Raw genomic sequence first — 24,093 nt, 5'->3', positions numbered from 1 at the left:
ATCGCCTGTTGAGGCGACGGCCTGCAGGCAATCGCATAGTGTATGGCAGGCCTTAGAAAGGGACATATACATTGTCAAATATGTTATGAAAATTTATCGATCTTTTAAAGTAACAATTGGTTTAGGAACTAGGAGTCTATAAATTCATCAATTGACAGTTAACTCGTTTTTTTTTGTCAGATAGACTGGAAGGAAGCTATTAAAACCAGGATAAGATCAGTTAAAGTATAAGTAATAATGAGGAAATTAAATGCTAATTTTGTGCAGGAGTAAAAAGAGTTAATTGAATTTCTGCCATTAACCTTGAAAGAACTTTAAGATTAACTCCATTTTCTAGGGAATATGAAAGGAACAAAGCAGATACAGCAGTTAGTTTTACTAATAATATTCCTACATCCTACTCTTACAAATAAAAAATCCTAACATTCATTTTATATGACTGATTTTATTTTTGAGTAACAAAAAATATACAGTGAAAAAACAAATGAGAAGCTAACAGAAAAAAGTAATTAAACAAAATTCAATTTTAGCACTAACATTTCAATTTAACTTTTTAAAAATTATAATAAATCTAAGATAATAATAACAAATATGTCTGAAATATAATACACTATCTATCACAGGTAAGAATCAGAAAGCTTCATTTGTCTGAAGAGATTCTCTATAACTAAAACCATATTTGAAATAGTTCAATTTAATATGAAGCATTTCAATGTAAAAATTAAATTTTTAAAAATAAACATCATACCTTAACATATCCACGCGAAGTAAATTTATGGTACAGAAGGAGACCATTGCCTTCATACGTTCTAAAGCCAAGAGAAACATTGAAAGCTGAAATTCCTTCATATCCTTTCAACTTAGCATAGGAATTAGAAGTTAAAAATGTAACTGGAACAACAGGAGGATCCTGAAAAGGAATTTAAAAACACCAGTCAATAATAGAACAAAAGAAATAATAATTTATATTTATTTACAATATAATCTTTATGGTTCAACATTTGTTAATCTGAAACTAAAATTGTGTATACTAACAGAAGAATGAGTCATGCAAATTTTAATTTTTTGGCATACATTATTGAAAATCACCTCTGCTAAAGATGGAAATGAACAAACCTACAACCTTAAGTTTCACATAAAGCATAAAGCTTTATAATATAAAATATATCTATAAATAAAGACAAAACAAAGAATAGTAGAATAAGAAATCCTGAGGAGCACAAAAGAAGCAGAGTATGGATTAAAAGAAAAATGTTAAGAGTTCATTTAGAATTTTAAATATAATATCCAGTCTACAAGTTGCCACCCCATACTAACCATGATGGCGGGTCAAGTTTTAATTTCATAGGACTGCCACAAAATAAAAGTGAACTCTCCCTCACCAGCTCTATTTGAACCCGCAATAGTGCAGTAACAAGGTTGCAAAGTAACACGCCTTAACTCCATTGGCTACAGATGGCCACCTCTGTGAAGTTGGCCCCCCATCATTGAAATATTTCAATTTTTTTTTTTAGTTCTAGTAGTATCCATAAGAGTCCTAGAGTTTTCGATGATTTATAGGAATAGTTCTCATGTTTAAAACATCAATAATACCGGTCAAATGCGCGCGCGTAAAATACATATTTTGTGCAACTTTAACACCGTATATCCACTTTCCTGGCAACATTAGGGATTTATTTAGTAAGAATAATTTTTAGAACTCTTAGGGGGGCCTACAGAGTTCCCAAAAAACGATTAAAAAAATTTTTGATCGCAAATTTTCGACTTCAGAGGTCGTAGAAATTAAAAATTCTTAAAGTTCTAGTAGCTCCTATATAGGATTTAAAGTTTCTAATAAAAAAAAGAATTATTTATGTTGTTTAATATAAAAAAATACCAATTAAACATCACATGAGATTTTTGTGCAACTTTGCAGCCGCTTATCTTTTTTGCAGGCAACATTAGAGATTTATTATATAAGGATAATTTTAAAAACTTTTTTGGGGGAGGGGCAACAGAACTCCCAAAAAACAAAAAAAAAAATTTCCAAAAATTTTTGATAACGAATTCTCCACCTGAGAAATTGTATAAATTTAAAATTCTTAGAGTTCTAGTAGCTCCTATATAAAATTCAAAGTTCCTAATAAAAAAGAGAATTATTTATGTTGTTTAATACAAAAAAATACCAATTAAATATTACACAAGATTTTTGTGCAACTTCGCAGCCATTTATCTTTTCTGCAGGCAACATTAAGGATTTATTTAATAAGGATACATTTTTAGAACTCGTGGGAGGGCCATCAGAACTCCCAAAAAATGAAAAAAAAAAATTTATATGATTTCTCAGATGGAAAATTCGCGATCAAAAATTTTTGGAAATTTTTTTCTTCGTTTTTTGGGAGTTCTGTTCCCCCCCCCCCAAACTTCTAAAAATTATCCTTATTAAATAAATCCCTAATGTTGCCTGCAAAAAAGATAAGCGGCTGCGAAGTTGCACAAAAATCTTGCATAATGTTTAATTGGCATTTTTTTGTATTCAACAACATAAATGTTTCTTTTTTTTATTAGCAACTTTAAATCCCATATAGGAGCTACTAGAACTCTAAGAATTTTTAATTTCTACGACCTCTTAAGTTGAAAATTTGCGATCAAAAATTTTTGGAAAATTTTGTTTATTGTTTTTTGGGAGTTCTTTTTCCCCTATCCTCCTCCCCCAAGAGTTCTAAAAATTATCCTTATTAAATAAACCCCTAATGTTGCCAGGGAAATAGATATACGGTGTTTAAGTTGCACAAAACACGTATGTAAATGTATATAATAAACTTTGAGTTTTTTAATTTGTAAATTGTTTATTTCAAAATGTATATTACTTTCTGGACAGCCCTCGTATATGACTTCTTTTTTGTAACACTAATAATATGAGTAGGTATAATAATTATACATACCTTTTCTTATTTTTATAGAAATTATTTACTAAGTTTTTACTTTGCTCAACTTGCGGGCTTATATCTACAGGTGAAATAATATTTTGAGATCTACAGTTCAATCTTAAGATCTACAGCTAAATTTTAAGATCTACAACTGAATCAGTTAATTATTGCTAACTGCTAGCTTAAGATGTCACCATAAAGTAACAGTTTATAAGTACAGTAACAGATATGGTTTAAGGTTCTACTGAACTCAATTTCAAGAGCTGCTGATTAATAATGCAAACCACGTTACATAAAATATCAAGTAATTAAATAAAAGAAGCCAACCATTAAATTTTTACTAGTACTGTTATATCAATATCCCACAAAAAAATTGTATGATTCAGATACTCACAGGACAGGAGTACATAGTATTGACTTTTTTGTATTTCATTAATAACCAATCATCTCCTGTATCATACGCAGATCTAACTTCACTTAAAATGTTAGTACCATTAAAGTACAGATTTTCTAGACAGCCAGTAAAATTCTGATTTACCACTAATCCATCTTGAATATTCGGGACCCCTCCTATGTACATCTGGAAAAAATAATCACATTATAGGATTAGTGACAGAATAAAATAAAGTATAAAGAAGTGATTTTTTTTATGTAGACTTAATAGTGAATGACAACTTTTTTCAAGAATTAATTTTGAAATATTGTCAAACTCACACACAATGCACATTAACGATTAAATATAGTCAGAATTTGGAAGCAGTTGTAAAGTTCATTGTTGTGATTAAGGTGGCCGTAAATCAAAAAGGCTTCAGGGGAAAGAAGACCAAGCTCAGTTATGTTACAATAACAGGGGAGCCAAAACCAGCTTATTTCCCATCTAATATAATAAGTTCATTGTTCAGTCCTTACTTTACCAATGTTCAGTCTCTGACTCAACCCATGAATGAGTTGCATCAATTTCTAATAATAGTTTCTAATTTATTACAATGGTCTACACAAATTGTGTGTCTGGGTTCTAGATATTAAAGTTTTGTTTCGTCCACATAACTAATAAAAGAAAAAAATTAACAGATAAAGTTTCCTTTTGTAAAAAATAGAAAATTTCAAGAGAGAAAATAGTGCACATTATTTTAAAAAAACAAAACACATATAGGGACAGAAAAACATTTAAAAAACAATTAAAGGTCAAAAAATCATTTTTAGATTAGTTTTTTTTTTTCCAGTTTCTTTACTGTTCTGTTTTAGTCATAATGAGTTATGACCACAAAAGTCCTATGATCATTAATCATCAGATACTAGATACAATTACAATCTATTTTTCACACTCATCTGCCTTGTCTACAGATATGAGGTATCAGCATTCAACGATTACTAATTTCATTGTATTATTTAAGTCAAAATAAGAATTCTATTTTTTTTTTTTTTTTCACTAACGCAATATGACTTGTTAGCTATTAATATATTATACAAATGTTTACACTCAAAATTTTAATGATATATACTGCACCCTCAATACAATACTCAAACATAACTCAAAATTCTAAATCTTGAGAAAATGGAGTGCATAACAATTGTTCATTTATGCTAATTTTTGAGCAAAAATGACTTTTAATATAAAGTAAAAATATTAGAATGTTGGTTGCATTGATAGTGCAATACGTGCATAAAAAATGTTTACATTTTTTGTTTTATTCAATTAAAAAGAAAAATTTCAGGGATGTTCAGTGATTTTTTTTTTTTTTTTGCTGTAAAAGGGGTACAGGGTGAAATAAGTTATTATATATAATTTACTAAAATTAAAGGCCTAATAATAATAAATAAAATTATTCACCTCACGATTGAGATCAAGACGATTAAACTCTCCTCTGACTCTACCATTAATCATGACCCTGTCAACTGAGAAAACTATATCCCTCCTATTACGGGATATTACTACGTCATGCCATAAATTATCATCAAGAAGACTACCCACAGATAAACTTGTGGTCAATCCAGAACCTTCAAAGTAAATATATAAAAAGAAATATACTATGATATGTACAAATTTAAAATGCTTAATTAAGTATAATTTAAAATTTAATACCTAAATCAATATTAAAAATAAGTCGGTTTTGCCGTAGTTGTAAAGCAATAAAATCTCCTTGAGAGCCTCTGCTGTATAGCAGAACACCGTCTGCATTTGATGTCTTAAGCCGAAACCTTATTGACTCTCTTGTTGCCGAAATAGGTCCTGATTTAAGATCCCACTTAACCAGAGAGGTACCATTAAAAAACATATTTTCAGCCACTGTTAACAGTTTTTTGACCATTACAAAATGAAAAATAACAAAATTTAAATAACTTAACAATTGTTTAAATTTTAAGTACCATAGTCACAGCCATAAAGTTCAAGTCTTAGAGATATACGATCTTGCCAACGTGTTGGATTGATTCTTATCCATTGAGCAATAATAGGTCCTTCAAAAGTATTTCTTCTGGTATTATCACCATCATCATTTCCTTTGAACATCTATATAGAAAAATATACATATTTTAAGGGTAAAGTTTAATTATAATTAAGTTCATTAATATTCTATAATTAATACTAATAATAATGAAGGCCTAACGAACCCGAAGGTTTGATACTGATTTCACTAAACGCTCTCTGCATACATCCTTCCAGTGATGCCACTCCAAACCCAATTCTACTAAATCAGTTTTAACGCAATCCACCCATCTACGTTTCGGTCTACCCCTCGGACGTTTGCCCATCGTTTCAGTTTTTATTAACATTTTAGGGATCTGCTCGTTACTAAGCCCTACAATCTTACACACCTATCTTATACGCCCCAATGCTATAACTTGAATTATATTTATGGGGTGTAGATCCCTTAATTCAGTGTTGTGTAATTTTCTAAATTCTTCCAGTAATTCATCCTTTTTCAGTCCGAATATTTTGTGTAATACTTTATTTTCGAAAACCTTCAGGTGCCGAAAACCTGAGGGCTCGTTAAAGGAAGGGAAGTACACTAATTGGTATGGGAGGAGTAGTAATTATTTGTTAGATACTGGAATTCTTATTAGGAATAGTTTGCTTTTCGTGTTGAGGGAGGTCAAATTTTTTAGTGATAGGATATCATTATCCAATATTTCAGGGGTGTTGGTTTAAAATTTCTCTGATTAACATTCATTCTCCGACTGAAGACAGTGATGAAGAGATTAAATGTGAATTCTATGATAAATTAGAGGGAGTTTACGATAAATTACTGCGAAGCTCTATGAAAATAATATTAGGAGATGCAAACGCAAAAATTGGAAGGGAAGAAGTATATTATCCAAAGAAAGTTTGTATGAATATAGTAATAAAGAAATATTACTAATAAGCTTTGCCATATCGAAAAACCTAATAATCAAAAGTTCTACAGTCAAACGTCAAATATACTTGGACATGACCGGATTCGCAAACACATAATATTCTATAATTACATGTAATAATTTACTTATACTTTGTCTTGAAAACTTTTTTAAGTAAAAATGATATTAAAATCAAAAGAGGAAAAAAAAAGTAAAAGTCTGTTTTAAGTGCCAAAAAATGGCATATATTAAAATATTTTGATTGAATGAATTTAACCAACTTAAAAATGAATTTTATGAAAACTAAAATTTGAAATGCAAGTTTCAAAATTAATGAACAAGAATGATTAAAACATAATTAAAATAAGGAACTACTTTTTTGTATAGTACACATACAAGCTACATGGTCATAGTTGAGTATAGGCTACGGTAGAGTAAACAATTCGATTGGATATTGCAAGAAATAACAGCCTGATATTAAGAGTTTTAAAGTGCAGGCGCACCACGAAAAATCTAAGTTACCATACTGCCAGAATTTCTCAGAGCTGGGATAAGACACTATATACTGAAGATGATCAAGAAATTAAATTAAATGAAGTATAACAACAATATTCAATTAGTATTTTTTGTAAAATAACAACCAAGTAGTATAAATTTCATATGTATTAAAATAAGATATAAATTTTCCACAAGACTAAATCAATATATCTTGGTTTTCTTGTATATGAATGTTTTATTTTATCTTTTAAATTATAACTTCTGCTAATAACTTATAATTGTACCCTGAGAATTTATTCATAACTCATTTAAAACTAAAAATATTATTTTCAACAATATTTCTTTTAATAATATTAATTTTAAATAAACTTTCCAATATAATTTATTATAATGCAATAACTAAGGAGTATTTTATCTAAAGTCGAAATATTCACTTACAGAAAATTATAATGGGGATAACTCATATAGATAAGTTAAATTTTTATTATACATGTTTATTAATAATATTTATTTGACTCAGTAAAATTCATATTTTGAAATAAACTGAATAATTTTTAATATAGAAATGACATATTCTTAACCAAAATAATAATCAGCCTAAAGAAAAATATCCATATAATTTTCTTAAAATCATTACTTCTAACAATTTTATTTTAAAATTATCATTCAAAATAAAAAAAATCATAAGTAACAAGGTTAGTTTCATGCAAGCATATTAAATTTTATTAGAATATGAAGAATGAATGATTAATAATTAATTAGAAGGATAATTTAAGCAAATAACACAAATAATTAAAAAAACACACTGGCCAGAAAATATTGTAAAACATATTACTGTACAGTACGATATTTCAATACCTCTGCTTGTCCACTAGGATCTGAAACTGTTTTCCACTGAAGGCCATCATCTGAGTGCTGAACAATATATTCAGTAACAAACTCAGAAGTGCTAGCTCTTCCTTGCGTTGACAACCAATGGACCTGCTTTCGTTCTCCAAAGTTTACCGTCAACATCTGATAGTATGTATCCCCATTTGGACTCCACGCTGAATCACCTACACCACTTTGTTAATAAAGCAAGTGCATAATGAATAATAAATACCTCAGCTTTTTGAAATCAGCTATGTAATTAACCGCATTCCACTAATCAAGTTGCTAAAAATTCAAAACTACCTTCACCTTCAATTTTTTGATACATCAATCTAATTAATAATCGAAGCTGCTAACAATGATGAAAAATGTTTTAGTACACTTCTGCATGATTTTTAGGATTCAATATAATCGTATTAAATGTAAGGGTGACATTGGTGAAATAATAAAAATGTATTATGAAATCTAATTACATATATATTAAACCTTAATAACCTAACAACATATAAATGATTCAAATTTTATTTTTAGAAATTTAAGAATTTCAATCAAATAAATCTCTAAAACAATTGAGTAGAAACAATTAGGGAATCTGACAAGTTATGAGCTGTGTACATCCCAAGTTCCAAAAAAAACAAAAAACAGAAACAGGACTATCTCATGATTCTATTAATCTAATAAAATTGCAAGTCAACCAACAAGTAATTTTAAACTAATTTCTTTCAATATATTCTGATATAACTTTTCTTTTAAAATGATGATAGTAAAAGATTTACCAGTCCTTATGGATATTTAGATAATATCTAGTCCTAATAGGGCAATTTTTTAAAAATGTCTGCCATATATTTTTAGGTTTACAGTCAATAACTTTTAAAGTAGCTTAGCTATGTAAACCAATAAAATCTAAAGGATTAAATTGCATAAATGTTGGTATGTAAATATGTATAGGGAGATATATATCTTGGATTTTTAAAGGAATCCTGTATTCATTTTAATAATGATGTCCAGAATATTTAGGTTTATACCTTGAAACCCATTTACAATAAATGGATTTCAATTTTTTTCTGTTTGAAGTTTCTTATATTCAGAAGTAAAAATGTCTGGTTTTTTCTATATACTCCCTTCAAAATTATGTTGTTTTTTTTTTTAGAAAACTGTGGAGAATGTATATACTGGAGAGTATTTTTTCAACAGCTAATGCGCAGTTTCCCAAAGAAAATAATTCAATTCTTTACCTAGACTAAACAGCAGGAAGAGTAAATGTCCTTGAAAAGTAGGTATTGCACCATTTCAAATGTGCACCACAGAAAGTTCATTTTATTCAAGAAAACAACAAATAATTTTGCTTATTTTTGATTCAGAGCTTAGTATCATAAAAAGTACCTACCATGCGAAAATAAAGTATTAAAATCTTTTTTGAGTAAATTTGAACCCTAATTGAACAGAACTCTTGATCTTCAATATTTTACAAGATAAAGTCTTTCAAACACTAATATTTTTCCCAAATAACAAGGAACAGTATATTAGCAAATATATTTTGGTGTCATATCTTGAGAAAAGTAAAATACCTTAGAATTTTTTTTATATAAATATATCATTTGACAAAGTGAGGAAGGCTGGATAAAACTGAACCAACAAAGAAAAATATATATATCTTATTTACTAATAAAAATAATTATTGTGAAATGCAGCAAAGAGAAAATGTTTACAAAATTAATATATCTTATTCCTTTCTATTTCTGATTTTCTAATACAAATTTAAATAATGCATTTTTCTTTGGTTTAGTTTTCTTTACAATTAAAAAATAAACAATTTTCAATATACTCCAAAAAATCAACTTCAGAGAAGCATGAAGTTGATGTACCATAAATTACCAACAGCAAACATAATAAAACGTAGTATTCAGCAGTGTACTGATATCACAGAACATAGTGAGGAACTCCTTTCCATGTTCTGTGATTAACATAAATAAATATATTATTTTTGATTCAAATAATTAGTAATATTCCAAACAATCATAACACTGAACACAGGTTAATATGGAAATCAAAGGAATTAAATATAATGAAAAATAAATTAAAATCATATTTTCAGCAAAAATGAAATCTCCTAAAATAAAATTTAAAACCAACATTACATATTTTCAGAGTAAGTACCTAAAACCAATGACACTATTTCTATATAGTATCGCTTTTACATACATTATCACTCCATTTAAAAATGATAATTCAAATCCATACCATCCATCTAAAAACTTCATGTGCTTAAGCACATGCTTTTCATAAAGCTGAGGTAATTATAAGTGTTTGTTAGTTAAGCAGAGTGGGTAAGTAATGCAGTGAAAATAGAATTAATTTAAAATGCACTGTTAGTAATGAGTTCCTGTCTTTTCACTATAGTGGGAATCACCTTGATGTTTCCACTTGGTTCCTTGTACTGTGCATAGTCAAGACCATTTGATCCATAGCTGATAGTATATTCTCGAGTGAACTCCATTGAATGTGGGCGACCTTGAGTGCTTATACCAGTTATTTTCCTTACTTCGCCCAGATCAACTACCAAAGCTTGGTCAAAATCAGAATCCCTTGCTGTCCAGGCACTACCCTCTATAACAATATACTAATGATTTCTTTTACTTCCAAACCATCATTTCAATTCTGCATTAATTGGGAACATTTTTTAAAGTTACAGACAAAATGAAGGAAAAACTTACAGTTATGAACTATTTCGACAACATCCTGAATGTTTAGAAAAGGTCAATATAAGAATTCCTCTGCAATGGTACAAGTATCTTTTATATGTCATATTAAATACAAATATGTCCCACACCTTATAATTGTGCCACAATGATGATTTTACTATTCTTCCAATTGTAAATTCTTGTGATCAGTTTTTTAGAGGTTTCACTAATGTATATAAATTTTCACATTCTTTTGTATAAATCATATTTTGTTTATCCAAATAAATATTAGAGAAACCAAGGTTTTAGTTTATAAATAATAACTCACATTTATCAATACTCATTAATTTAATCCAATTACTCAGTTTTCAAAATATCTACATTAGTATACAAAGACAAATCTTAGCAGAATATCTTATGTCCGCTAGTAATTTTTAACATTTTTCATCAATTTCAATGATTGGTAACAGGCATAATATTTACGTCAACTAAGGATCACAGGTTGTCTATAAAACATTCAAGCAATTTGACTTACCTTTTGTTCAAAATTTTCTTACTTTGGAAAGGATCATTCAGATTTAGAAGTATTTTGATGATTGTCTATTTAAAACACAAGTGCTAATCATTACTCGAGAAATATAGGAGAGCTTTCATCATTGAAATAACACCTTTTCAGTTTTTAGTAATTTTTCAGCATTTTTGTTTATTATTTAGTAAAATATTGATTTTTTGTAGAAAATATGAAGAAATAATGTATCGACTACAGAAAAACTATGTTATGACTTAACAAGCTTTAAACAAAACTGTTTGAGTGAAGAACAGATCTGATGAAAAATAAAAAGTTGAATCTAGTTACCCTGAAGTAGACTACATAAACAAAGTATCCTCATCTACATTATGCATGAAACATAAGGATAACATAAAAAATACTTGATTTTTTGCATATAAAGCCTTATTCAATAAACTAAACATAGCTGGTCTCTCTGATATACTCTATGCATATCCCATACATCAAAATCAGTACAACTGTTATGATGGGGAAATAAAAAGAAAATCTACCAGATGAATAACATGTATTATTCATAAAAGGTTGACAAATTAATTTACTGTTATTTGCTCCATATAGCAACAAAGCCATTTAACGATTAGTTATTCACTTGGAACTGAACAGTGCATACATCAAGGATACTATCAACAACATTCTTGAAATAAGTTTATAAGTATCATAGACAATATTAATGGAAATTTTCAAATATCACTAGGGTTAAAAAAAAAATTGTAATATGTTTTTATTACTATTTTTTATAAACAACTGCATGTCGCCCATTAATAATTAAAAAAACTATTATTTCTGGATTAAACCCAAGACTCCTGGGGAATACATTAGGTTTGAAAAAATATCTTATCTCCTTATGAAAAATAATTTTTTCATCCTAATAAGGAAGGAATATGGTACAAATCACAGAAGCTAATTGAAATTTTAAGAATAAGGCTTGAAATTACCATTATGCTGATTTACTTCTACATGTTGTTTCCATTTTTTATTTTGTATTTGATAGTGAAAATTCACCAAAAACAACACTTAATTTTGGGGCTCAAAAGACAAATAAGAAGAAGGAAAAGTAACAGGGTTAGGCAAACCCACTGTTTTGCCTAAGGCATTCTAAATCTGGTCTTAAAGTCTTCTGCGTAGATAAGTGGTATAAGTGGCAGAGCAATGTGTCTTCTTTTTCATAGGTTGTGGTTGATTGTATGTTATGGCAAAGTCACAATTCATTCTGAGCAATCTTCACTTTCCCATAAAGTACAACCAAACATAATTTATACACATATAATGTGAAACAAATATAAGAAATAAAACATTTTAAAGAAATAATATTAATTTTATTTAAATTAGAAAGAGGAACCCACATGCCCTTAAAATGAGACCATAAAATTCTGGGACTCATCATAAATAAAACACAATTTACCATTAATTTAATAAGTACTACAAAAGTAACTAACTTATTGAAAATAGTAAAGTATTATTAAATTAAACAGATCAGAACCCTAAAAAAGTTTATATGTTTCCATTATTCTTTAAGAACAATATTTCTATTAACAGAAAATATAGGTAGAAACACCATCAGATCAATACTTACACCAATCAGTGACAGTTACAAAGCAAATGAAAGGGGAATGGAGATATTCCATTTGAATCTATAGCCCCTACACATGCAATGAAAAATATTATGACAGCATTTAATACATTATGACAACATTTAATATTATATTAATTTACCATTACATTTATAGAATTAACAAGTGACATATTAAATGACATATTAACCATGACTATGTATTAAATACGACTACAAAAAATTATTCTTTTTTTAAAAACTCAGAACAAAACTTAGGATCAGGAGGATTAACCTCCTTACAATCCTCAAGTATATCATCAATTGTAACAAATTTAAATTTAGTAATTGTATTTATAAGACCAGAACCTTTATACAAGGCCACACAACAGCAGTAATTATGATCTAATAATGATTCATGAAATTCCCACTGCATTTGTATAACCCCTCCTACCCATAGCTCAGTATCTTTAACATATTCTCCATTCTTCAACATGGTGGTATTAATTTTAAAAACAATATCTTTAAGATCAATTGTAATTCCAACGCCAATAGCTTTTACATAACTCTCTTTTAAACACCAATACCTGTAGAACATATGAACTTGATCTTTTTCATTATTAAAATTTGTGATAGTTTTCCATTCATCAAAGGAAAAATTGCTTCTCATTAATCTGAAAAATGCTGGAATAGGCTTTCCACCTCGATACTCTCTTTCCATTACATCAATGCCAATCTTGGTGCTGGATGATTCTCCAGCAAGAACTACATAGCGCCCTTGATGAGATATATTAAAGCTGATAGGAAAATGTTCATTATTATAATAGGGCTTTCCATTCACATCTCTAAGTATTTTTATATCATTCCACTGAACACTTAACGAATTATGGATGTATTTTCTCATTAGTAATCTTCCAACCAGAGAACTCTTAGCATCTTTCATGAACACAAATTTTCCAATTCTGTCTTTTTCTTCAGCTTGAACCGCAGAAAACAATACTAACAGTTCTGGGTGTATAGGTTTCCATGAAAAACAATCGAACACCCACCTGACAGATTTAATTCTTTCTGCCATTGTAAATAACACAACACAAAATCTTTATTCAGGATAAAACTGGTTCAAGTTTTTATTAATAATAAAGAATTATTCATTAAATAACATGTATTTCTTCAAAAGCCTGGCTATCACTTCATTTTCCTCCTTCACTTTGATATGTCATGCCATACCTGAAGCAAAACAAAGTGGTAGCCAAAATATTAAAATAACATGTTACAAAATGAATAAATATATTTAATTCCATAATAACTATATACAAATAATAAAATAATGTTTACAAAAAGGAAAAACAGAAATAATAAATACCATCAAGCCTGGCATTTTCTGGCCCCCGTTCTCTCAAAGAGGATGTTGCACTAAGCTGAGCTTTTTCCAACAATGGTTCGTTACATTCATAATAATCTGTAACAAAGTGTGTTATTGCTAATGTTTTAAATCAAACAAGTCCATCAATTTAAATTATTGTACAAAAAAGCACATTAGTCACTTGTCATGAAATAAGTAGCGTTTTATTACAATCGGGTCAGGCAGCAATTACACTTAAAAACATTAGGATTAACAATTTATTTCATTAATTTTATTGGTTCAAATTAAAATTAAAGCACTATGTATCAAATAAAGATTTTATTTAGGATATGTAAATTGTTTAGTAATTCTTCTATAGCAAACAGTAATAAATGTGCTTGAAATAATGAAAAACAAATAATTTAAACAAACAACCTGAGAAATAATTTAAACTTAAGCTTAAATTTATAGAATGTTGTTAGATAAGTTGGATCTGTTGCTAATATAATATAATAAGATTAAATTAACGAATAAAGAAATAAATAACTTACCTCCTAAAACTAAATTAAATGAAATCACGAAAAATATTGCGTGAGTCTGGTATTTGGTATTCATTATTTAAACTAAAGTATCATTTCAGTTGATGACTAACTTCAACGATCACACCCAAACCCAAACACTACAATCTGTAATACAATTCCCACCCAACCTAACCTAACTGTCAATAAACGCACTCTACATACCTTTTATCTAACTACCACTATAAAGTTACAAAACAAATTCAAAATGTTACTTTGAAGTTTGTTTATTATTTGGTAGAAGTTCTATTTAATTAACCGAACGAATTACTGATATTTAAAAATACGAAATTACAGATAGTCCTAAATGAAGAAATTCTACTTTACAAGATACCAAAAAATTTCATTTTACAATATTTTTATCGATAGAGTTGCACGATTTACTGTAATGTGAATTCAACATAATAATCAAATAATAGTTAATAGTGGTACGAAATCACAGGGGTGAATTATTATAGATAAATTTCAAAAACGAAACAATCTAGAATTTTAAAGGAATCATTTTCTTGTCCAGAAAAGTTAGAATTCAAAGTAGTGAAAGTGGAACGCAAAATTCAACCGGCTCCCCAGTCTACTCACGGAATAAAAGACACAAATAAACTGTGTTTATAAGGAACTGTTTATTCTTAATTATTTTTATTTAATAGATGATGGAGAGATAATAAGAATGTTTACAAGCCTTCATTACAAGGCCTTCTACAAAACGTTTTTGATATGCAGAACTCATTTGCATCTCCGAGAGTAGGGCATTCAGTTTTTGACAATAATTTGACAGACCCTCAGCGAGTTCAACGAAGTGCCAAATCTGAAATGAGCATTGCGAATATCCATTCCAACTAACTAGTCTAGATTCTGCTTGTCTATAATAGAGAATCTCGAATCCGGTTTTGCGATTGGTTCTTCTGAAAATTGTGAGAGGAACCCCACAGATGTAAAAAAGTTTTCTCTGAGAAATCAACATTTGCTAGAAATAGCAGCGATTTGGATTAAATCGCCAAAAAACATCAAATAAAATCGAAATCGAACCATTCTTATCTAAGATAACTTTTTTAAAAGTATTTGGAATTTCCATGAAACTCGTTCACTTTTCACTAAGTTTTTGGAAAAAAACTATAGTTTCCCAGAAAATCGTCCTTGCTCGTTTGAAAGATAATAAAAGTGTCTACAAAAATCTTAATTGGACCAATATTAGTGAAGATACAAACAACAATTTTTGCATTGGAATTTACACTCAAACGTGCAAGATATTATTTTTAATCCATCAATAGTTCCATCCATCTTGAAAATACTCCTCAATACTTTTATATGCATCAGCTAATCCAATTTTTAACTCAGAAACTAAATTCCTTCTTTTATAGGTCTAAGAAATAGTAGTAAACAGTCCAAATGTCAATAAAAAATAAAGAAAAGAAAATAATATAGGATTTTTTGTCTCCAAGCATGAGCAAAATACTCACAACTTAACCAATACTGGGCAAACTTTGGTACCTTTTGACAAACACTGTCCAGCACATCAGCTGAGACAGAGAACTGTTAAGAGCACATCACTTATTCTATATCACTGCTTTTCAACTCTCATATGGAAACTGACTTGATGCTGTAAATATACTCCTTCTAGAATAATAACAGCATGAGATACTTTTTAATATTGAATTCAATAAGATAATTTTTGTAACTTATTACAGAAAAAATAAAATAAAACATTGACCCTTGCAGTTAGAACTGATACACCAATAAATCTTTTCCTATATTATTATTTTATGACATAGAAATGAAGTATGTATTAATATAAGGCATCTAAATAAATACTAAATTGTTTGAGTCAGAATTGCTAAAATTGTCATGGATACTATGTTAATTTATTAATGGTTAATTAATAAACATAGATTTAATTAATTGCTGCTTAGTAAACATTATATACATGACAATATTAACTATAGTTTTATCACAACTAATTTTTGCCCCACTCTGGTTTGAATCCTATGTCGATTCCTTTAATTATTTTCTTTTTTATCATAAAAATAAAAAGGTGTAATTAGTTTAAAATAGTGGTAATATATACAGGTATGTTACAAGAATGTCACTAGGATCCTAAAAGAAACCCTAACTGGGTAATCAAAGAAAAGGAAGAAGCCATGTCTGAAATATGGATACAAGGGAGAGAGGGATGAAGATGACAGGATAGAATACTTGGGATAAAAACAGCAAAATATTAGGTCCTATTGCAATATGCAAGATAGAACAATACTGAATAGTTTTAAGCTAGATTTTCCTTTAAAAATAAAATGAAGTAAATTCTAAGTATATTAAAGGGGGGAAATAAGTATTTACTAAAGAGTTAGAACTATATAACATCATTTATTGTGAAGTCAAAACATTGAACAGTTTTAACATAGCATAGCTACTACTAGATCACATTAGATACAGATTAAGTGCAATATACAAATATTTACATAGATACAACTCTAAAATGCTGAATAAATTACATTACTTTTAATATTATATTTAACAACATATATTAATGTGCACAATATAAAACTAAATGAAGTTAATAAAATTCAATCATCAGTTACTAAAATATTTTCATTCCAATATTTACAGAAAAGTACAAATTTACATAGTACATGTGATCCAATAGCCTAGGAGGTCTGGTGATTCTGAACTTCTTCAAGAACATTCCTGTGGAAAATATATTCTAATGATTATATATTCTTTGAATAAAATAATACCACTATGGTAAAATAATAATATCATTCATATTCTTGATAAATACTACAAATATAAACATATACTAACAGAACAGAGAATTGTGGAATGACAATTCTTAGATAAATAAGGATAATAATTAAAATACAGCTACAGGTTATGAAACATTTTCTAAATAAAGAAGTGTTATTATTAATCTAACAGTAAAAGCCAATATTTGGACTCTAAACTAACTAAATCTAAGATGATATAAACATCTAAACTGTTTGAATAAATGATATAACCACATAAAATTATGTAACCATGCTGTCATAACGCATATACAAGAAGCATTTTATGGTTCCAGGAGTTGTAGTTAAGTTTTAGATAAAAATAATAATATTCATAAATAAATTTAACTACCTTTTCATTACACCAATGATCCCATTGTCACTGTTTTGTGTTAATATATTTTAAATGTTTTGTAAATTGCTACTTGCATCTTTTAAACTTACCTTAGAAAAGGAAAATATTGAATATTTTTTTACCTTTGTGTTTTCTGAGGCCTGGATACACTTTCTAATTTAGATTTCAGCTCCTGGATAGTTTGTTGGCGACTTTGACACATACGCTTTAATACCAAATTTTCTTTTTCAAATTTTTGAATTCTTTCCTCTTGCTCTTTGATTTTAAAAGACTAAAATTATAGAAAAACAAAAAATTAAAAGTTATGGTTCAATAATTTAATTGTATACATGACACTAAACATAATCTTAAAATATAAATCAAACGTAATAAGTATAACAGTAGTTAACATCAAATTAATATATATTTTTTTCTAAATGATAATATAACAAAGGAAAAAACAATAATATTTAATAATGAAATTAGCATTGTAATTTATGTAGCTTAATTATTGGAATCCATAAAACTGAAGAGAGAAGAAATATGTAAACAACCATACCACAACCTCTTTTGAATTATAATTCATTAATTTTTTCTTGAATACACAAGAAATTTATAATGATAAGTTTCTTTGAGCTTCTCAACCTCTCTGACAAATCTTAAACTTAGTCCTAGGTCACTCATTTTGACAACAAAATATACATGTGATGAACACTTGAAGGTTCAGTGTAATTTCAAACTACAACACAATTGCGACTATGAAAAATGATTCCATACAACTGATTTCATACTTATCTCAATCTGATCCTCTAGTTCATGAATTCCTACAGCTACTTCCTGCCAAGATCACTTAATTATTTAATTCTAAACCATTCCAACTGGTTTATAACTTAACAACTGGCAACCATCAATCCAAAACAGTTGCAATGTATGAATGCAGAGTGCACTCATTATCTACAATGCATTAAAAGAAGAGATTTATGTTTAAAAATATATTATGTAAAGGAAATTTATTAAAATTTTTTTTAGTAAAACATTTGTATGCTGATGATTTCCAAATTTTCCTTTCCTTCCCATCTTCTGATCTATTAGTTGCCACAGAGAAGTTTCATGAAAACTTGAATCATGTTAGTCCACTGGGCACAAGAAAACAAGCTTAGACTAAGGCAATCATAATAGGACCCAATCACCTCCTGAAAACTATTCCTCATTTTCCAACCTTATTACTAAACAACAATCCAATACAATTCCATCCAAATGTTAAAAACAACCTTGGTGTCACTATAGACCCAGCTATTTCCTGGAAAAACCACGTCTCCGATATTTTCCGTTGTATCTTCTCCATCCTAAAGCATTTAAATTACCTTTGTTGTTTACTTCCTTTTGAAAACTGTAGGCTCCTGGTTACTTCCTTAATATTCCTCCACTTTGATTATTGCTATGTGGTTTACGTGGGTGTCTCTGGGGACCTTGATACAAAATTAAAATGGTTTAATAATTGCTTTGTACGATTCATTTCGCCTGTATATTTGGGGTCCCCAGGGACGCCTCTGTCACCCAATTTTATGAAGAGTTAAATATTTTCTTGCTTCCTTCCTCTACCTAGTTATATCCTGCTGTCAATCGTACATCTCTGATATCCTTCAATTTAAATTCTCAGTGCACTCCTGCAATACCCACTCACGGCCTTAGACTTATATGTGACTGCCCATCAAACCGCAGCCTTTAGTAGATCTTTCCTCATCTGTTCCTCTTCCCTATGTAATTGTATTCCCTCCTTTATTCGTAGTTCTAATACCCTTCCAATCTTCAAATCCCGTATCTTCGACTACCTTGCATCCACCCAATTCCGGAAGAATAACTATTGAAAGTTTCAAATAAGGTGTATATATTTTCTGTATTTAATGTTTTTGTTTCTACTTGTATATATATTATCAGAAATTCTATCTTTTCATTTATTATTTTTAGTTTAAATGTATTTGATTTTTTTTTCTTTTTATTTATTACCAGAAGTGTTAGTCATCATATGTTTCATGATATGACATATGGTTTTATTTTATTTGTTCTATTCTTATTTTATAAATCATTTAATAATTTTTGTTCATTTTTATCTTTTCAAATTCATTATTTTATAATATTTTGACATTTTATAATTTCATTTTGTATTTTACTCTAAGGCTTGAAAGTCTGATTTTGGTGCCTGTATATTATTCTAAGGGATCAATACCAGAATGAATAAAGAATATTATTATTATTATTACTATTAAAATCGATTATGTAAAAGAGAAACAGATTGTCAGCAAGTTTTTATCAAAGGAAACAAAAATGCCTATTCTCATTACTCACTTTGAATATATTATATAAAACTGAACCAAATGTGTGAGAAAGAGATATTTCAAAGTCATAATTAGCAAAAAAAAAATAAAACAACAGCCAGCTGTATAAAACTCATATAAGTCGAGAAAGCCAGAAATAGTTAAAAAAATTAAAATATAAATTTGATCACCTGAACAATACCGCTTTGACCAGATATTTGTATAGGAAGACTTTCAGTTTGAGCATATGCATTTAAGCATGCAACTTCATTCTTCAGCCGATTATCTTCAAGTTTATTGAGAGCAGCACCTAGTTCTTCTTGCAGTGATGAAATCTAAAATAAAACCATTGTTTTTTATAACAATTAGTTAACTTCACTTCAATTTAAAAACACATGCATTTAACAGACTTGAGTAAATAAATAAAAAATCTCTTGCACAGGCTCAGGCAAGAGACATGCCCCATCGACTCAAGGTAGCAATAATGATAGTTGAAACAGAGACAAGCAAAGGTCAACCATATATATTTCCTTGCTGAATAAAATTTCTATTCAAGACTAGATTTGTTCAAACAGCTACTCTATTGCCCTCATGAGGCTGAATTGGCAAATTGAGGGGTTTGAAAAGTACAAATGTATTCTATAAAGATTTGTGCTGGTTAGCAGCACCTCGACCATAGCTCCAGGAGCCACCTCTTTATTGGTCAGATAAAATAATTTCTAGTTTGTTCAATCACATGACTTTTCTTACCACATTGAATCTAAAGTCTAATAATAGATAGTCTATAATAGATTCAGATTTTTTTTTGTTAAAGTTTAACTTTGTATAGGATTGGCAAATAAGTCCTTCCAGTTTTTTTGGGATGAAAGAAAACTAAGTATATTTTGCACATAATATTTATTTTAATGTACAATGTAATGTCCATTATATTCCTTATACCCGATGACCTTACCCCATCTCTCCAACTGCTGAATAATACCATGTTCATAGAATGTCTGTGGTTTATCAGCGAAAAAGCGATCAAGGTGCTCCCTGACACCCTGTTTGTTTTCAAACCGTTTTCCACTTGAGGAATTTTGTAGAGACCGAAATAAGTGGTAGTCACTAGGAGCAAGGTCCTGGGAATAGAGAGGGTGGGGTAAAAGATCCCATACAAGGGCTAACAATTTATTGCGGGTGACTAATGAAGTGTGAGACCTAGCCTTGTCATGATCACATAAAAAATCACACCCTTGAATTCCCACCATACAGAAAGCATTATCTTTTTTGGGTGCACCACATTATCATACACAATCCACTTTTCATCCCCTGTCACAAGTCTTTTAAGAAATGGATCATTTTCTCGACGTTTCTGCAGTGAATTGTAAATGGTAATGCGTATTGCCAAGTTGGCTTCGGACATAGAGCGGGGGACCCAAACATCAAGCCTATAAATGTAGCCGAGCTTCCGCAAATGATTTTCTATGCTTGTATATGATACGTCGAGGACCTCTACAATGTCTAGTATTGATTGGGTTGGATTTTGATTCAGTATCACCTTAAAATCAATGTTTTTAATTTCTTGTGGGCAACCAGGTTGCAGTGCATCGTTTATGTCAAAATTCCCTTCTTGAAAATTGGCAAACCAATTTTGGCATGTGCTCTTTGTTAAGGCATTATCCCCATAGACCTCACATATTTTTTATGTGCCTCTGCAGCTCACTTTCCTTTTCTGAAGCAATAAAGCAAAATATGCTCAATATTTCCATCCATCTTCTCAGCTGGATTACAAACACAATATTGACCTAATCTTAACAAGTGACAACAGACATAACTGTTTACACATTAAAAATAGATAAACAATCCTCTGTTGGGATTAATAGCATCAGAAAAATGTGACATTTTAGAAACAAAACATGAATAAAAAAACTGAAAGGACTTATTTCCCAAACTTATAGATAATTTAGCTATGTTTCAAATGAACTTCTGAAATATTCCAGGAGATTTGCAGTTGTATGAGCTGGTAAATGGATTTGTTCTGAAATTTAAGGAGGATTTTATAAACAAAGACAAGAGTGTGTTCTTGCTTATACACGCCATGACAGACTGTTCTAGCCCCAAGGGATGCAAAGCTATCCCATTCCAGAGCAGTTTGCCATCCACCATTTTATTTCACAAACAAAATAATAAAACCTATTTTCTACAACAGATTACCATCAGAATATACTTAAAATACTATTTAAAAACATGGATACAAATTCTAATATACTGTAAACAGGACCCGAAACGTTATTAATTTATTCAATAGACTTCAAAATAATTTTTATTTTTAAAATTTATGGATAACTGTTATGCCAGAATTTTTATTTTTTAAAGTTAAACCATTACTATTTTGTGATTATTTTTATTTAAAAAGATTACCAGATACAAATTATTGAACAGCTGTTAAAAAAAAATGTCTTTTCAAATAAATTTCAGTGTTAACTCTGTTCACTATATATCTGATTTCCAATTTTGTCCATTTTCAAACATGGTAGGGTCTCTAAATATTTTTGGAGGTGCAGAAAATGAAAATGCTGTTAATTTTAAGATCCTGTGCCCGAGATTGAATTATTTCAGCTTCTGGATAATTAATATTTGGAAATCCCTTTATATATTTTATTATCTGCAGAAAATGAAGATGTTATCGATTTTAAGATGGCATGCTCAAGTATTGATTTATTTTAACTTTTTGAATTTCTAACATATTAGGGTCCCTTTACATGTTTTCCAAGATTCAAATAATGATCTATCAATTTAAATATTGTTTGGTCCCATACAATTTATTTTTCTTTATCAACTGTTGGATTTCTAACATATTAAGGTCCCTTTGTTTTTGAATGTATAGAAATTAGAAATGCCATCAATTTTAAGATCACATGCTTTTGTCATGATTTAATATAACTTTCATGATTTAATGTAACTTATAGGATTTCTACAATACTAGGGACCATTTTTTGGTTTTCAGGGTTGCAAAAATAGAAGATGCTAAGGATTTTAAGATAGCGCATTGGTGTATTGATTAAAATATGTTACCATGTTAAATGTTATATGTTAAATGCATAAGAGCTCCTAGCAGATTTCTGAGCTACTTGTTTTATAACCTTTCCGTCCAACACTTCTTGTTATTCTTTACTTTTAAGTTTTTATTAAAGTAATTTATTGTAATAGGCCTAAAGTGAGTGAAAAGAGGAAATTATGTGAATGTTTGGTCACTGAGCGTCTTGTTGATCCTCTAACTTGTGAGGAAGAGAATCAAGATGAGCTAATTGACAACTGTCATTATATTATTATTATCGTCATCCATTGCTTTATTAGTTATAAAAACATCCAAAACAATACTAACACAAACGACCAGCAAGTAACCTAAAACAACAAACAAAATGGTGACGAGCTCAGCTGGCCTGTTGCATGACGTCATTCTCCATTTAACAGACCTAGTAACAGACTCTCAACCATGTTAAATGTTATAGACCTAGTAACAGACTCTCAACCATGTTAAATGTTATATCATTTTAACATGGTAAAGCAAGGAATTATTTCTCTATTTAACATGAGTTTTTCCATTTAACATGTTAAACTAAACATCATGAATACCCCTTTTATGTGTTATTATGAGCATTGGTGCAATAATGAGGTAGCTCCATTGTACAAAGTTGTAGTAGATTAATAAAAAAAATTTTTAATTCAGTTTGAGAGATAATTCGATAAATACAAACTTTAGATTCAATGTGGTAAAAACAGTCACATAAGTGATAACATCTGATATTGTCATTGTCATTGTTATCAGACCTATAAGGAGCTACATCCTTCTTGCACCACTAAGTCAAGCTGAGGTGCTGCTAACTAGCTCAATATATTGGAACTAAAGACCAGAGTTATTTTTTTTATTTTTATTTATTTATTGTTATTTTATATTTTTTTCATAATAAGAAAGTGAAATTTTTTAAAATTGGAATACAGTCGAACTGAAAAAAATGCTAAAACGGATCTACCTCCTTGTTTCTGAAGAACCCCTGTTGATCACATGGTGATTGCAGGTACTAAAGAGAACTTGCGATAAAATGCTATTATATGATACGAGAAATTGAAAAAAATAAGGATGATTATTAGTACAAAAAAAAAAAAAACGGGAAAGAAATCAACTTCCTTATTAATAGCTGACATAAAAGACAGAATCACTGTTACTTATGAAATGAAATGAAAAAATAACTTTATTCTGGGACATATGTCCCCTAAGAATAATTACATGGTTCATATAGTGAGATTTTTATCTGGCGAGCGTTTACAAATTTTTAGATAGCAGAATGAAATTACATTGGTATATTGGCTTTACTACTGT

At 29.1% G+C, this 24,093-nt stretch overlaps 3 protein-coding genes across 4 annotated transcripts in view; all 3 read right to left on the bottom strand.

Moving 5' to 3' along the window:
* Nrx-IV (neurexin-4) overlaps window positions 1–14,463 on the bottom strand; it is a 34,491-nt gene extending 20,028 nt beyond the window's left edge. The window contains exons 1-8 of one of the 2 annotated variants that reach the window (XM_014433170.3): window positions 14,302–14,463; window positions 13,772–13,867; window positions 7,599–7,795; window positions 5,277–5,418; window positions 4,993–5,196; window positions 4,741–4,907; window positions 3,304–3,489; window positions 749–910 (exon numbers count right to left, since the gene is read on the bottom strand). In XM_014433170.3, the coding sequence (XP_014288656.1) occupies window positions 749–910; window positions 3,304–3,489; window positions 4,741–4,907; window positions 4,993–5,196; window positions 5,277–5,418; window positions 7,599–7,795; window positions 13,772–13,867; window positions 14,302–14,365 (1,218 nt within the window). In that variant the 5' untranslated portion in view covers window positions 14,366–14,463. Of the gene's footprint in view, window positions 1–748; window positions 911–3,303; window positions 3,490–4,740; window positions 4,908–4,992; window positions 5,197–5,276; window positions 5,419–7,598; window positions 7,796–10,020; window positions 10,218–13,771; window positions 13,868–14,301 lie in introns of both variants that reach the window. The other variant, XM_014433169.3, reaches the window with a different exon arrangement.
* Window positions 10,644–13,871, bottom strand: LOC112210062 (L-aminoadipate-semialdehyde dehydrogenase-phosphopantetheinyl transferase). Its single transcript, XM_024358236.2, has 2 exons — window positions 13,772–13,871; window positions 10,644–13,635 (listed from the first exon to the last, which is right to left on the bottom strand). Exon 2 carries the CDS (start codon window positions 13,481–13,483, stop codon window positions 12,653–12,655), a length of 831 nt encoding a protein of 276 aa, XP_024214004.1. The 5' UTR covers window positions 13,484–13,635; window positions 13,772–13,871; the 3' UTR covers window positions 10,644–12,652.
* Window positions 14,464–16,893: 2,430 nt separating the features above from the next.
* Window positions 16,894–24,093, bottom strand: part of LOC106688619 (putative leucine-rich repeat-containing protein DDB_G0290503) — an 11,648-nt gene continuing 4,448 nt past the window's right edge. The window contains exons 3-5 of the mRNA XM_024358246.2: window positions 19,925–20,068; window positions 17,562–17,710; window positions 16,894–17,007 (exon numbers count right to left, since the gene is read on the bottom strand). Coding sequence (XP_024214014.2) covers window positions 16,968–17,007; window positions 17,562–17,710; window positions 19,925–20,068 — 333 coding nt within the window. The 3' untranslated portion in view covers window positions 16,894–16,967. The remainder of the gene's footprint in view (window positions 17,008–17,561; window positions 17,711–19,924; window positions 20,069–24,093) is intronic.

Source organism: Halyomorpha halys, unplaced genomic scaffold (assembly GCF_000696795.3).
Source record: "Halyomorpha halys isolate HHAL.00 unplaced genomic scaffold, Hhal_1.1 Scaffold1164.1, whole genome shotgun sequence".
Classification (NCBI taxonomy): domain Eukaryota; kingdom Metazoa; phylum Arthropoda; class Insecta; order Hemiptera; family Pentatomidae; genus Halyomorpha; species Halyomorpha halys.
This window is presented reverse-complemented; position numbering and strand designations above follow the sequence as displayed.

Coding starts and splice junctions, on each gene's coding strand:
- LOC112210062 (XM_024358236.2), bottom strand. CDS start 13,483: ATGGCAGAAAGAATTAAATCTGTCAGGTGGGTGTTCGATTGTTTTTCA.